This window comes from Bombus fervidus, chromosome 2, assembly GCF_041682495.2.
Source record: "Bombus fervidus isolate BK054 chromosome 2, iyBomFerv1, whole genome shotgun sequence".
NCBI lineage: Eukaryota > Metazoa > Arthropoda > Insecta > Hymenoptera > Apidae > Bombus > Bombus fervidus.
The window spans coordinates 14003475-14016735 of record NC_091518.1 but is presented as its reverse complement, the minus strand read 5'-3'; the positions used below and the strand labels follow the sequence as shown (position 1 = coordinate 14016735).

Genomic DNA, 13261 nt, shown 5'->3' with positions numbered 1-13261 from the left:
ATTATAGAAATAAATGTGTAGGTACATGAATGAAAGTTATTGTGATTCTTTTATTTATACATATATTTATACATTTGCGAATGACTAGAATAAAACTAAAAATAGTTCACAATAAGTTATAATTTGAAAATGTACTATATAATAATGCATTACACATACAAATTTAAAATGTATTAAGATACACAAAAATCATATTATTTCTATTTTAATATTGTGGCAGATCATGTTTGTAACTTTCATTTGTTTCTAATTAGGTTGATTTTTCAGTGAAATTATTTAATTTGTTAGAGTTTTAAAAATATAAAAAATTTGTATGTTACCTTTCTTGATGTCTTTACATCATTCTAAAGTGATTTATACTTTGAGTATCTCAATACATGTACATAAAAGATATAAATACTTACAATCTTATGTTCTTGCAGTATTATAATATATATTTCATCATACATAAATACTATGTTGACATTACATATTGATTTTTTATATTCTTCATAACAACAGAGAAGTATAATGTTCCTTCTATAAAATAACAATTAATATAAGAATAACAGAGAAAATAGATTGAGATATCTACTAAAAAAGACATGAATCAATAACAAATTTTTATTAAATATACATCTTATAGTTAAACTAAATTATTTTATATTGACACTTACAAATTAAATGCAGGATATCCAGAATGTTCTTCAATTTTTATAACAACTATGTATAATTATTCTTGATATGGTGTATTTGGAGTCACATTTATCATCTCTGTTACACTAAAAAATATATATCAAAATTATATAATGAAATGACATGAAATTAAGGATGAAATATTAATATCGAACTATTAAATTATTCATTAAATTGCAAGCTTAGTTCTATAAAAAGAGGCAAAAGAATTTAATAATTCAATACAAACAAAACATTTTGATTAATTCTTAACAAAATATTTCATACAACGTGATAAGTGTTCTATGCCTTACCTTCTAAACAATTACATGCTATATTTCTAACTATTTTTATATATTATATATTTAAATACAAAAATATAGATTTATTTGAAGTAATTTACTTAAATATAACAATGTATGATAAAATACATATACAAAATGATGCTATATTAATTAATTTTTTTCCTACATTACTTTAAAATGATATGACATTAACAAATATATATTGTGTAATGTATAAAGCATATTTATATATTTATGAACCAAATAATATAAAAACGTAAAAAAAAATATAAATTATTAATAAAACGATATCAGTCATATCAATATAGTCAGTCATAGTTATACAGAAATTCTGAAAAGTCAAAAATAAAGGACAACAGGTATAATAAATACATAATTACATGCACATAATTGGGCTGTAACTCATAAAGTAATTAAATACAATTAAATACAAGAAATACTCATGAAAAGTTGTCTAAATTTAGTATTTAAAAGATATTCTTCAAGCCATATTATGTATAAAACATTAATTAACATTCTTGCAGGATAGACATAACACAATATCACAAACACTTACAAGAACAATTACGGTGCCCTAAGCATACTTTGTTGCAGTCATCTTTACATTAGTTTGCTGTATAACATACATTATATAACGTTATATAAGTTTATTATCAAATTTAAATTTAAAATATACAATAATATCAACATTAATACAAAAATTAATTAGAACAAGAGTATTTTTCATTTTTATTTAAATATTCTCAACCTCTTCCAATTCATTGCTTAAAATAACACATAATATAAATTTATAGTATTTTCAAAATTGGTAAAACCTTACTATATTATACTGATTAATGTATGCAATAACTATCAAGCTTACCGATTAATTACCAACTATTTTCCCAAAAAAGTACATATAATGAATTTAAGTTTAATGTACAGTCAAATAAATATGTTGCTTACTAACACTTAGACAAATGTTTTACTAACTTTTTAAGATAGCTTGATAGTAAATACATGATGAATGTAGATGAAAAAGTATATCTCTTTCCTATTTATAATACTTTTGTTAAAAAAAGAATTCATTTATAGAGTAACTGCATTTTTAATTTTTTTTAATTAAAGCCCCTTTTAAGCACAACACCATTTAGTAAAAAGTGAAGAAGAGAAAATATAATGTAATATATATATTAATATTTACCTTTTAGAACATTTGATGTGTATTATTAATAATGTAATGCCTAACAACAAACAAATACATCCTACAACTATATAAGCAATGCCAAGAAAAGGATTCTTTCCACCCAGAAGAGAAGTAGTGCTTAAAATCATTCTTTTTCTGCCATCAAAGGCAGACACAGGATATGCTACAAAAAAGGTATTTATTTATAAAGTTATTTTCAATAAGTAATATGTATTGATAACTTTTACTTACTATAATTAACAGTAAGTGTATAATTCCCTGCTACTAGACCTTCAGTGAAGCCATCTACTGTATGATTTACTCTGCGGTAAAGTTTTCTAAAAGTAGGCAAAGCAGCAGTTCTCATCCAAACAATTAAGTCTTCATTTTGAAAACCATTATTGCTTTCATTTTCATTATCTAACTCATAAATATATTTATCCCAATTTTTTGGTTTTGTAAAATTCTTAAATACTTCTCTTAAGTTACCCTCTGGATTTCTAAATTTAATATTTTTATCTGAAGGCCAAGCTATACCAGTCTTTAATAATGGTACAGGAGCTCTGTGTTTTAAAGAAAACAATGTTAAATCATCACTAAATAATGAGTTAGCAATAGCACCACATGGTACAATAGGTGTTTCTCCGACATAAGCAAATGGTTCACAATCCCCAGAGACATCAGGACTCAATTTTCCTAACAGTTGATTATCATCTCTTGATTTTACATATCGTCTGTGATTCTGATAAAAATTAGTCAAACCATAATACATATAAATTTTTCCATTGAAGTCAGAAGGCAAAGTAAAATTTATTTTACAATAACAAGGTTGACTATGACCTTCTGCTATAATATCTGCACATTTGACAGGTATTCCTTTTGCACGAAAGATATTTGTAGAATTACAATCTGTATAATCTAAAATGTATTCTTTTACTTGATCAGAAAAATAAAGCAATCCAACTCCAACTGGTATAAAAGCAATCCCAATCACAAAAAATGTTGGTAAAACAGTCCCAGCTGTAAGTATTGGTTGCCAAGCAGGTAAACGTTGCTGCTTAAATGCACTATCTGTATAAATAAAACATATTATCTTTATTTAAAATATTAATTTATTATAAATATATATTGGATTGTAATATAAATAAGTTTAATCAGATAAAGAAAAATATTGAGTTTAACTTTAACTTACTTATATTACAACCTAATATATTAAACTTATCATACTATACATACACTATTTATATCGTAACAGAAAATAAATAGGGAGAAATTGAGTGAGCATTTAAATAATACATGTATGGGAAATGTACAATAAATATTTGATTATACAATAAGAATTTTATATTTTAATATAGATAATGAGACACTTATTATTTCTACTACTACATTAAGTTTTTTATAAAATGTTCATATATAGATATCAAATATAACCTAAAAAGAAATTGAAATTTTCGTATAACAAACTTACCTGAAGGTTTCTTTGTTTTAGGTAACGAACTAACTTCGCTAATAGAAGTCATACTTATTTGTTAAAGAAATAATCTATTTTCTTATCAAGAGTTTCAACAATTGGATACGAACATTTGTAAAACTGATAGGATATCAATTATTTATGAAACTCTTACTCCTACTTACACTAATTACATATATGACGTGACATGACTCCTATATGACGACAGACCATAGAACAATAATGAACATGGTCACACAGGTAACATGTTAAAAGTTAAACATGCATTTTTTGAATTAACGTTTTTTTCAATCGTGTTAATTTTATTATTTGCAAAAAATATTCCTTAAATAATTAGTAGTTACTTCAATTTCAAAGTATTTATATAGTTACTCATTATAGTTTCGTAATATTTATTGACTTAGATAATTGTTAGTCTTTTACAATTTATCACTACTTGCTTATTGAGGGACTTTTTTTAGTTGTGCTCATCCTGTTATAGCTAGTTAAATATTTCTATGATGGAAATTTTTATAATATATAAAAAGATATATCTTTAATAATGTATCCTACTCGTTCATACTTATTAATATACGCTAGTAACTTTTAGTTTTAAATATATATATACTATTAAATTAACTTTTAGAGATCATGACATTACTTTAATCGGAGGTGGATCAAAATTTGAAATAAATAAGTACTTTTCTATTTCTTAAAAATATATTTCTTTTATCTATATATTTATTAACTAGGGACACAATGTTTAAAATGACATAATTATGATACACATTAAAGTAAAATATCGTAGGAAAAACACAAATAAATTAACGCTAGTGTTCTTAAATGTTAGCTAAAAATATAATTTATTGTAAAAATAAAATGTAATCATACATTATAATTATACAAGAGAAATAAACGACACAGATTTGAAAAAATTCTAGAACTTTATTACTCATTTATTAACTTCCCCACATCTGCTATGTTTAAAACATTTTTCAGGAGAAGTATCTGTTTAATTACCAAAATCATATTCTCAATTTTGTTAACAGTCAACATGTAATGTGTATGTAACTATCGTGATTTAATGTTTAAATATGGAATTCTTTGTAATGATATTTATAATGTGCAAATAGCATACACTAAAAATGTTTATGATAATGAATATTATTTGCACATAGCTCTTGCATAGCAGAGAATTATTAGTTATTTTATATTGACACTTTAGCCTGAGAAGGAAGCAAGAAAGTCAGTAACAACTTGCTTTAATTTAGCATCAGAAGCTTCACTAATTGTGTTGTCTTTAGCAATAGTATTTAAAAGGTCTCGTTGACTGGTTCTGAAAGAATACAAGATTAAGTAAATACAAATGTAGAAAAATATATTTAAACAAAATGCGTATGTAAATTAAATACCTAATGTGGGCGAGGAATTCTTTTTCAAAAGCTGTGATTTTAGTAGGTTCCATCTTATCAAGATACCCGCGGACTCCACAATAGATAACAGCTACTTGTTCTTCAATAGCCATGGGTACTGGAAGCATTAATAAATATTTTCCATTTTACTCAAAATTTTGTTAGTCTTTTTGTAATTTAAATTCATTGTATATATTATCAATTTGTACCATATTGTCCCTGCTTCAGAAGTTCTGTCAATCTAACACCACGATTCAGCAATTGCTGAGTTGCAGCATCCAAATCGGAACCAAATTGTGCAAAAGCTGCTACTTCACGATATTGAGCTAACTCCAATTTCATAGATCCAGCGACCTATTAAATAAAATATAAAAGTTATTTAAAATTTTTTTACTAAATGTGTATGCGTTTATAAATTTATATGAAATATACAATACTTGTTTCATAGCCTTAGTTTGAGCAGCAGAACCGACACGAGATACTGATAAACCTACATTAATCGCAGGACGAATACCCTTATAGAACAATTCCGTTTCTAAGAAAATTTGTCCGTCGGTAATAGAAATAACATTTGTGGGAATATAAGCAGACACATCACCAGCTTGTGTCTCAATAACAGGCAAAGCTGTTAATGAACCACCTCCCAAACTTTCATTCATTTTAGCCGCTCGCTCAAGAAGACGAGAGTGGAGATAGAATACATCACCAGGATAGGCTTCCCGACCTGGTGGTCGCCTCAACAGTAAAGACATTTGTCGATAAGCAACAGCTTGTTTCGATAAATCGTCGTAAATAATTAAAGCATGCTTTCCATTATCTCTGTAAGGAAATCATTATAAATTGTTTCAGTATCATGTTTATTATTTAATAATTAATTATATAAAAGAAGAAAATTATTTTATATAAATATACCTGAAAAATTCTCCCATTGCACATCCAGAGTATGGAGCCAAATACTGAAGAGGTGCTGCATCAGAAGCAGTTGCAGAAACAATAATAGTATAATTAATAGCACCACTGTCTGTCAAACGTTTTACTATTTGTGCAACAGTGGATCTTTTTTGGCCAATAGCAACATAAATACAGTACAATTTTTTCTTCTCATCTCCAGCATCATTAAATCGTTTTTGATTAATAATTGTATCAATAGCAAGAGCAGTTTTTCCAGTTTGTCTGTCTCCAATGATTAATTCACGTTGACCACGACCAATAGGTACTAGAGAATCTACAGCTTTAATTCCAGTCTGCATAGGTTCTCTCACAGACACCCTGATAAAATATATATACATATACATATACATATATTATATATAATAATTATATAATATTATATATAATATATATAATATTCATCATATTTATATATATATAAAGTATGTATAATAGAAAGTTATTGGAAGCACAATGCAGAGGTAATAGCATTTATATAAAGAGATATATAAATACCTAGGAATGATGCCAGGTGCTTTGGTACCAATACGGAATCTCAATTTACTATTAAGTGGTCCTTTACCATCTATAGGATTACCTAATGCATCTACAACACGTCCCAGCAATTCTTCTCCAACTGGAACATCAACAATAGCTCCAGTACGTTTGACAATGTCACCTTCCTTAATGTGTCTATCATTGCCAAAGACGACAACACCAACATTATCAGGCTCCAAGTTCAAAGCCATGCCTTTTAATCCTGAACTAAATTCCACCATCTCATCTGCTTGAATATTTTTTAAACCATAAACACGGGCAATACCATCACCAATGCTAAGCACTCTTCCAGTTTCCTCAAGATTAGCCTATAGATTATGTAACATTTGATTAAAATTTATGTTATTTATATATACATAAGTTATTGCACATTAAATATTAATAAGCTTTATTACTTTACCTTAGCAGCTGAGCCAAGAATACGTTCTTCCAAAATGGAAGAAATTTCAGCAGAGCGCCGACTACTACATACATGGAATTTGGAAGAAGGTATAGCAAGGCGCCATTTGACCTACAATGTAAAATTAAAACATATTGTTATTACATACTGTAAAAATATATTACCCATATACTTATTACATAACTTGATACTATTCTGTTTATGTAATCTGTCGCAAAGAGCAAAATTTATGACATATATTTCAACTGTCACAAAATTTCGATAAAAGTGGTTATAACTAATGAAAGATGTTTCATTTCCTCAAAAATAAAAGTTAATATAAGAAACGTATGGGTGTGTGCGGTTATTGCAAAATGAAAAATGTCGGCATGATCCATTTAAATTTTCTTTCATAGACAAATTACAAAAAAGAAATTATGTATCTTATATTACCTGAACCGTAGTATTTGACAATTGTCTTGCGATCGAAGGAGCCAAACGTAAGGATTGAAGAGCCATTTTAGTAAATTGCAAGCCCGTTTACCGGACTACTGGTTTCAGAAAGAAAAGTGATCGAGACAAGACCGAGCCGAAGAAACGTCTCTTGCAGCCCCACTCTAAATTCCTACCTACAGGAAGTCGATATCCATCGACATGCGCGTAATCTCGTATTCAGATACATATACTAATTCATAAATCTAATGTTTTCGTGTTCTATAATGCATGGAAAGTATATTATATAAGCTATATTTCAAAAAAATTTTTTAAAGCATATATATAATTAATTAACTTCATCGTGTATAAATTTGAATACAATAGATTTTGGGTACGAGGTTACCTGCGATTACACAATGCTACTAAAAACGATTGGCGCCAAATTTTAGATTTAAAGTAGATATTATGCAATAATTACATATTTATTATGAAAATAATGTTATATTAGAGTGGCTGTCTTTACATATATAAATGTATGATTAATATTTATGATATAGATATAAACAAATAACATATAATACGAAATGCTACTTTTATATATAACTGTGATACATTTTGTCATAATAAAATATATATATATTTAATGTTGTATTTAGATTTTCAACATATTGAAAATTTTATAATTGTCTACAAATTGAGAAGTAAATAATTTACTACCTAAAATGTAATACGTAGTATATGTATATATCGCTTGATATTCCTTACATTCGGTAGTGTAAGACCAGCATAATATTGTAATAATTAAATATTTTTTCTAATAATAAATTTTATTAGAAGAAATTAGTATGCAAAATTTAGGCGTGTAGCTTTCAGTTTGTATAAAAATTAAACAATTTTATTACTTTTATGAAATGTCATGCTCAGGTTAAGTTGATTAAATATGAAAGCGTCATTGCACCGGCGCTAAAGTTTGTTATTGTTGTATCGTATTGATTATTGGACGCAACTGCCTATGGAGTATATGTAACAAATTTTTTATGCAATAGCAAATGAGAAAATTATCCAAACGGAAGTGAGAAGAACAGAGAAAGTATATTCATGTGGAAAAATATCTATTGCTTTATTAATAACTACATTTGCACTGCAGTTATTTTCCGAGGTCGATAGGTGACAGGACAGGTAATTCATTGTTTATACTTTATACTTAACAATATAGGAATTATTTTAATTAAAAGTCACATTTTAGATAAAGGAAAATTTTTTGTAGCAGCATTTATACAAAAATGTTACCTTGTTTAGTGGAATAGTATACTTTCTGTTAAGAAATATTTAGTATTCTATAAACAGAAATATGGATTCTGCTACTGAGTCAGAACATATAGAGAAATTAATAAAAGAAGCTGAAAGCCTAAAAATACGTTTAGAAGATGAACGACAGAAATTGAATGATATTACTCGTAATATTAATTTTTAATCTTTGTATTATGATGTAATAAAAATTTATAGAAAAATCAATTATAGTAAAATATAATAATTAATATTATATTTCAGTTGCTAGTGTAGCAGATAGACTTGAAATAATTAGTTGTATTAATGTAAAACCACGTCGTGTATTAAAAGGTCATCAAGCAAAAGTTCTTTGCTCTGATTGGTCACCAGATAAACGTCACATCGTATCTTCCTCACAGGTCAGGATATACCTAAAATTATTTTTATTTAAACTTTTAAAGTATTTCTTAATATAAAAATGGCTTCAGGATGGCAAAATGATAATATGGGATGCTTTTACAACAAATAAAGAACATGCTCTTACTATGCCAACTATCTGGGTTATGGCTTGTGCTTATGCTCCAAGTGGTACTCTTGTTGCTTGCGGGTATTAAATGTATTTAAGATTTATGAAATAACAATAATTCTTTAGTAAAATGTTAAATGTTATATTCATTTTTTTTTGCAGGGGGTTAGATAATAAAGTAACTGTATATCCTTTGAGTCAAGAAGATGATGTATCAACTCGTAAAAAAACTGTTGCTACACATACATCTTATATGTCTTGTTGTGTATTTCCTAATAGTGATCAACAAATTCTAACGGGTTGTGGAGATAGTACTTGTTCTTTATGGGATGTAGAAAGTGGACAACTGTTACAAAATTTTCTTGGTCACTCAAGTGATGTTATGTCTATTGATTTAGCACCAAGTGAAATTGGTAATACATTTGTTTCTGGTAGTTGTGATAAAATGGTTTTGATATGGGATATGCGGACTGGTCAATGTGTTCAAAGTTTTGAAGGACATCAATCTGATGTTAATTCTGTATGTAAAAATTTATCTTTATTATTCGTGAAATAGATAATGTTACAAGAATAAGCTAATGCTATTATAAGAAAATGATTTGCATCATGTTATGTTGAGTTTAGGTAAAATTTCATCCAGGTGGTGATGCAGTGGCAACAGGTTCTGATGATGCAACTTGCCGTCTTTTTGATCTACGTGCAGATAGAGAAATAGCAGTTTATGCAAAAGAAAGTATAATATTTGGAGCAAATGCAGTCGATCTAAGCGTTAGTGGACGTTTACTGTTTGCTGGTTATAATGATTATACTGTAAATATATGGGATACTCTAAAATGTCAACGAGTTGCGTTTTTATACGGACATGAAAATCGAGTATCTTGTTTACGAGTTTCTCCAGATGGAACTGCTCTTTCAACTGGAAGCTGGGATTCAACTCTACGAGTTTGGGCTTAATTTTAATAAAATCACACCTATTATCTTGCCATATTGTTAAATAAAAGTTATAATTTTTTCTGTGCAAGATATAAATTTTAGAAATTGTATGACGACGTTACATTTCGTTTTTAATTAAAGTGTTTTAAACTGATAAGATACATCAATATTGTAACATAAAAAAGTATTGTTATAATTATTATACATACATTGTAGAAAATAAGTGGAATTAAAAATCGTGATTATCACGATCATAACAATGTGATAGCTTAAAATTAATAATTTTTAGGCTGGTCCTAATTTATAGGAAATTCTGCAAATAGAATATCTATTTAATCAAATACAGTATTATCTTGTATGAAACTTAATAAAAATTTAATTCATGCATATTTAATATTATTTGCCACTTTTTTCATGCATTATTCAATTTAAATTACATAAAAAATGCAACTATATGAGATATGATATAAATTTCTTAATTTTTCAATCAGCTGGCCACCTCTACCAAGTACAAGTTCTGCACTCTTAGATCTATATACTATATATGTATGCTTGTATCTTGTATGCATATGTATGTATGAATGGGAGTGTAGATGTACATACGTATGTATAGTACGTGAATGCCTGACGGTGCAGTTTATGCATGTTAATAATCACCAGTAAAAAATATTTTGTAAATTAAGTGGTATAAATTAAAGAAAAGCCAAACATACTTCAATAAAAGAGAAGAAATGCCTCAATATTCGAGTATGTATTGGAAAAATTCGAAATATTGAAAGACTAACCTTAAATTTTTTTATTTAATTTTATATCGAACGGTTTTCAGTATTTGATATGTAAAGTATTCTGTTTTAGTTAAAGTAAAATGGGGAAAAGAACACTTTCCTAATGTAGAAGTTAATACAGATGAAGAACCAATGTTGTTTAAAGCACAACTTTTTGCACTGACAGGAGTACAGCCTGAAAGGCAAAAAGTTATGTTAAAAGGAATGACATTAAAGGATGATGATTGGGGCAATATCAAGTTGAAAGATGTAAGGAATAATAGAACTAACGTTTCTATGAATAATAAATATATTTTACGACTTAAAATCAGAGAATAAAACTTTTATCATTTTAATTTTTTTATAGGGTATTACTGTTTTAATGATGGGCTCTAAGGAAGAAGATGTACCAGCAGAGCCAACTGAAAAACCATTATTTTTAGAAGATATGAATGAATCTGCATTAGCTACTGCTTTAGATTTACCAGCTGGCTTGACAAACTTAGGAAATACTTGTTATCTTAATGCAACTGTACAGTGCCTAAAAACTGTTCCAGAGTTGAGAGATGCTCTAAAGAATTTTTCAGGTGGGCTTGCAGCTGCTGGTAGTTCATCGCTTGTACCTGCACAAAGTATAACGGCTGCGTTAAGAGATTTATATGATAGTATGGACAAAGGATCATCTTTGCCACCTGTTGTCCTTGTCCAAATGATGCATTTAGCATTTCCAAGATTTGCTGAAAAATCTGAGCATGGTGGATTTCAGCAACAAGATGCCAATGAATGTTGGACTGAACTTATTAGAATGTTGCAACAAAAATTACCAGCGAAGGTTACTAAGTGACCCAACATTATGTTTTAAACTATATATATAACTAATAATATATTTTAAATATTATACCTATATAGAAAAATTTTATTCATATATGTTAATTAATCATAGGAAAATCCTGTTGCCTTAGAAAATAATGGACAAAGTTACAAGCCACGTTCATTAATTGAACAGTATTTTGGAGGAACATTTAATACAGAATTAAAATGTATAGAATCTGAAGATGAACCTCCTACTAAGGGAAAAGAAGAATTTTTACAACTGAGTTGTTTTATTTCTACAGAGGTTAAATACATGCATTCTGGACTTAGAAATAAAATGCAGGAGCAAATTACAAAAATGTCACCAACTCTTGGTAGAGATGCAGTGTATATGAAAACGGTAAAAAATATTATATAATACAAACATTTATGTTTTAAATCATTAATATTTCTATTTAATAAAGATAATATATTTTACAGTCAAAAATTAGCAGATTGCCAGCATATTTAACAATCCAATTTGTACGCTTTTATTATAAAGAGAAAGAAGCAATTAATGCAAAAATTCTCAAAGATGTTAAATTTCCTCTTGAATTCGATGTTTTTGAATTGTGTAGCAGTGAACTTCAAACTAAACTTACACCGATGCGAGAAAAATTTAAAGAATACGAAGATCGTTTAGTGGAAGAATCGCGTAACATAATCAATAGAAAAGATAAAACAGAAAGTAAAAAGAAAGTTAAACAAGAACCGTTTTCGTTTCCAGATGGTAATAAAGTTATATAGAGATTAGAAATCAACAGAAAACTAATATGTTTGTATTGTCATATATATTGTTATAATTACAGATATAGGATCAAATAACAGCGGTTATTATACATTACAAGCAGTCCTAACACATAGGGGACGATCAAGTAGTAGTGGCCATTATGTAGCTTGGGTTAGACAGAAAAGTGATACATGGTTAAAATGTGACGATGAGAACGTTACCGCTGTAACTAGTGAAGAAGTACTAAAACTTAGCGGTGGTGGCGATTGGCATTGCGCATATGTTCTTTTATATGGTCCAAAAATTTTAGAAGTACCTGATTCAGATGACAATGAGGATTTACTTACTAAATAATTCTTATATATATAACCAACAAGTTTCCATAAAGATTAAGACAAATGGAACACAATTCCAACTTGCATCTATTCGATAAAAATGCATTTTTTTTATACATACGGTCATCAGTATAATTTCAATATTAAGGTCTATAGAATACTATTCGTAAAATCAATGGCAGTTATTTTCTACTGAATTATAGAAATCTAATAACAATGCATTACGTATATAATTTTTGCATAATGTGAATACACAAGATCTATTTCATTCAAGATCTACATTCATTGATTTTATACGCTTAAAAAAACGTGGTGATAACGAATCTTTGAATTACATAAAAATAGATAATTGTAAACCATTAAAGTGTTCTTTTATAACATTACAATAAAATTGCAATTAAAATTAATTTCATCCATATTTAATTTAATTTTAGAAAATATATTGAAAATATACGAACGTGTATAGTATCCTTATGATATGCAATGTAAATATAAATGAAGTATCATATATACAAGAGATATTTATATTTTTAACTACCATTATAATTTCGTATTATTCAC

The 13261-nt window shown here is 27.6% G+C and overlaps 5 protein-coding genes across 11 annotated transcripts in view; 3 read left to right on the top strand and 2 right to left on the bottom strand.

The window, feature by feature from the left end:
• Window positions 1-30: 30 nt before the first annotated feature.
• Window positions 31-3817, bottom strand: Cdc50 (cell cycle control protein 50A). Of its 4 annotated transcripts, XR_011803157.1 has the most exons (6): window positions 3596-3817; window positions 2377-3195; window positions 2143-2308; window positions 1516-1572; window positions 657-761; window positions 31-519 (listed from the first exon to the last, which is right to left on the bottom strand). XR_011803157.1 is itself a non-coding variant. In XM_072022111.1 (5 exons), exons 1-4 carry the CDS (start codon window positions 3645-3647, stop codon window positions 1560-1562), a joined length of 1050 nt encoding a protein of 349 aa, XP_071878212.1. In that variant the 5' UTR covers window positions 3648-3817; the 3' UTR covers window positions 31-761; window positions 1516-1559. The 4 variants fall into 4 exon arrangements, 2 of the variants coding, with proteins under 2 accessions (XP_071878212.1, XP_071878211.1); XR_011803156.1 differs by lacking the exon at window positions 1516-1572 and having other exon boundaries at window positions 3596-3816; XM_072022111.1 differs by having other exon boundaries at window positions 31-761.
• A 604-nt stretch (window positions 3818-4421) lies between these two features.
• Blw (ATP synthase subunit alpha blw, mitochondrial) overlaps window positions 4422-13261 on the bottom strand; it is a 52649-nt gene continuing 43809 nt past the window's right edge. Inside the window, exons 1-8 of one of the 2 annotated variants that reach the window (XM_072022088.1) lie at window positions 7310-7484; window positions 6878-6988; window positions 6436-6785; window positions 5902-6258; window positions 5427-5808; window positions 5199-5343; window positions 4990-5107; window positions 4422-4913 (exon numbers count right to left, since the gene is read on the bottom strand). In XM_072022088.1, the coding sequence (XP_071878189.1) occupies window positions 4799-4913; window positions 4990-5107; window positions 5199-5343; window positions 5427-5808; window positions 5902-6258; window positions 6436-6785; window positions 6878-6988; window positions 7310-7375 (1644 nt within the window). In that variant the 5' untranslated portion in view covers window positions 7376-7484 and the 3' untranslated portion in view covers window positions 4422-4798. Of the gene's footprint in view, window positions 4914-4989; window positions 5108-5198; window positions 5344-5426; window positions 5809-5901; window positions 6259-6435; window positions 6786-6877; window positions 6989-7309; window positions 7485-13261 lie in introns of those variants that run through there. The other variant, XM_072022089.1, reaches the window with a different exon arrangement.
• Gbeta5 (guanine nucleotide-binding protein subunit beta-5) lies at window positions 8043-10413 on the top strand. Of its 2 annotated transcripts, none has more exons than XM_072022025.1 (6): window positions 8043-8470; window positions 8559-8748; window positions 8843-8979; window positions 9049-9167; window positions 9249-9606; window positions 9711-10413. In XM_072022025.1, the coding sequence occupies exons 2-6, from the start codon at window positions 8643-8645 to the stop codon at window positions 10038-10040; spliced, it is 1050 nt and encodes a 349-aa protein (XP_071878126.1). In that variant the 5' UTR covers window positions 8043-8470; window positions 8559-8642; the 3' UTR covers window positions 10041-10413. The 2 variants fall into 2 exon arrangements, with proteins under 2 accessions (XP_071878126.1, XP_071878125.1); XM_072022024.1 differs by having other exon boundaries at window positions 8044-8470; window positions 8538-8748.
• The window catches only part of Rpl38 (ribosomal protein L38), a 34181-nt gene continuing 29412 nt past the window's right edge, over window positions 8493-13261 (top strand). Inside the window, exon 1 of the mRNA XM_072022030.1 lies at window positions 8493-8502. The gene's annotated coding sequence lies outside the window, so the exon portion shown is untranslated. The remainder of the gene's footprint in view (window positions 8503-13261) is intronic.
• Usp14 (ubiquitin specific protease 14) lies at window positions 10587-13107 on the top strand. 2 transcript variants are annotated; one of them, XM_072022019.1, is made up of 6 exons: window positions 10587-10766; window positions 10875-11053; window positions 11151-11615; window positions 11727-11996; window positions 12077-12365; window positions 12445-13107. In XM_072022019.1, the coding sequence occupies exons 1-6, from the start codon at window positions 10751-10753 to the stop codon at window positions 12717-12719; spliced, it is 1494 nt and encodes a 497-aa protein (XP_071878120.1). In that variant the 5' UTR covers window positions 10587-10750; the 3' UTR covers window positions 12720-13107. The 2 variants fall into 2 exon arrangements, with proteins under 2 accessions (XP_071878120.1, XP_071878121.1); XM_072022020.1 differs by having other exon boundaries at window positions 10599-10766; window positions 10862-11053.